This window comes from Diachasma alloeum, unplaced genomic scaffold (genome assembly GCF_001412515.2).
Source record: "Diachasma alloeum isolate Michigan unplaced genomic scaffold, Dall2.0 Dall_scaffold_01408, whole genome shotgun sequence".
NCBI lineage: Eukaryota > Metazoa > Arthropoda > Insecta > Hymenoptera > Braconidae > Diachasma > Diachasma alloeum.
The window spans coordinates 40,168-41,949 of NW_021681506.1; the positions used below are offsets into that span (position 1 = coordinate 40,168).

A 1,782-nucleotide genomic window follows, 5' to 3' on the forward strand; every position below is an offset into this window, starting at 1 on the left:
ATTAAGGGATGAAACGGGGGTTGATGGATGAGGAATTTAATTCTCCATTGAACAGTCTTTGTTTCATCCCTTAATATTAATTAGTCGGCGAATAAATCAACTGAAAAACATAAAGCAAACATTGAGTACAAGGAGGACAAAAATACCCCTCCAAACCTGTCCTTCTCACAGCGGAACTGCTACTGCCGAGTTACTCACGCACCCGACTCACATTTACCGACAATTCGAACGGGACGCCGCCTTTCCCGTGGGGTACCAACTAATATTTTTGGAGTCAGTCAAACCCCCCGATCCGGGCCTCTACTCAGGTCTATCCTCTTTGTCTGACCCTCCAGAATCTCTGGACCCTCTACTTTAGTCAATCCTCTTTGGTTGAGACGGAATTTTTTTAACCCTCGGTCACTCGCTTCCGCTCACTTGATTATACATTTCTTATATGACCTTCTTGTAGAAAATGAAATTTCTCACCATGTAACACTTTATACATAAAAAAAAAAATTATATTCAGATTTACAAGCATGATAATCCACATTTTGGAACTCTTTCACTTTTCTGTCTTTTTTTTCACAAAGTCTTCTAAAACTCGCCTTTAATCTCTCGGGGAATGAAAGAGGATGAAATTCAGAGTTGAAAAATCCTCTTCAATTTTTGGCTCAAGGGCATAGTGAAAAAGTTATTAATTGATAAAGTTGCAACCGCAAATGGAATAGCAAATCTATAAACTTTTTTCGGACTCAATCAGAGTTAGTGGGAACGAAATGAAAATTGCCAATAAATTCAATGTAGTTGAGAATAGGCATTGTAATTTTTTCAGATTTTTATTAATTCTCATTTCATTAAAAAAAGAAAAATTTGAAAATGGGCGACGGGACGGTGCTCATTGAATCAGCTCAGGTGGGTTAATAAGTCGTTAATCTCCGGGCTCAGAAGTCGAAGAGGAACTTTCGATCTTCTTTCATTTCCCGAGAGATTAAATCAAAGTTTTGCGACACCCAGTATATGGTATGGAATGCACTCTTCATTGGTTTAAATAAATTTCTTATTTCCCGCCACTTCAAAAATTGCTAGATTGTCACTTCCGCTACAGTGGCTCTACACATCCTCCCTCCCTAAAATGTAAGTAGCGCCAAATTCAGCAAAATTGCCGCCTTCTCCCGCTCTTCTCGTTGTGTGTCGGTGTTCATTCCGTTGAAAAAAAAATACAGAAAGGGGGAACGCCATAACGAAACGGTTACCCTGTTAGTTTTTCATTACGACAGCGTCCAGAATGATGTTAACCGAAGGTCAGTACTCCCATTCTGTTTTTTCATCCGTGACAATAAATTATTATCGATAGTAAAAAAAATCGCACTGTGTAAACTGTCACGATGCCTTTGGCATCCTCGCCAACCGACGCTCGTTGATTGATACTTTTTTTTCTCTGTTTATATTGCATGTTCAAACATGCAGTAACGCAGAACAATCGACTCTGAAAACGCCTGAAGTTAAACTGCTCCCCTGTCAATTAATCAAAGGTAAGAATTAATGGAACGTCGTTTTCAACTTTGTAATTTTACTTTTTACATTTTTTCTCTCTTCGATCATTCAGACGATTGTGTTTGTATGCATGAGGCTCAGGCGAGGTGGCGTTTTGTTTGTTAGGATTTCAAAAAGGCACAAACTTGAGGTTACAGATACTGGAAATCAGTTGAGGATTTGATGTTCAGGAATGTTCTGGGATCTGCCCGATTTCTAATTCGGTAGGATTTTTTGTTTTTTTTTGTTTGGTGGTGGGGGGGGGGG

The 1,782-nt window shown here is 39.2% G+C and overlaps 1 protein-coding gene across 3 annotated transcripts in view; it reads left to right on the forward strand.

The window, feature by feature from the left end:
- Positions 1-1,159: 1,159 nt before the first annotated feature.
- The window catches only part of LOC107046461 (DNA topoisomerase 2), an 8,891-nt gene continuing 8,268 nt past the window's right edge, over positions 1,160-1,782 (forward strand). For 2 of the 3 annotated variants that reach the window (XM_015269073.1, XM_015269074.1), the window contains exons 1-3: positions 1,160-1,283; positions 1,450-1,514; positions 1,674-1,739. In XM_015269073.1, coding sequence (XP_015124559.1) covers positions 1,699-1,739 — 41 coding nt within the window. In that variant the 5' untranslated portion in view covers positions 1,160-1,283; positions 1,450-1,514; positions 1,674-1,698. The remainder of the gene's footprint in view (positions 1,284-1,449; positions 1,515-1,673; positions 1,740-1,782) is intronic. The other variant, XM_015269075.1, reaches the window with a different exon arrangement.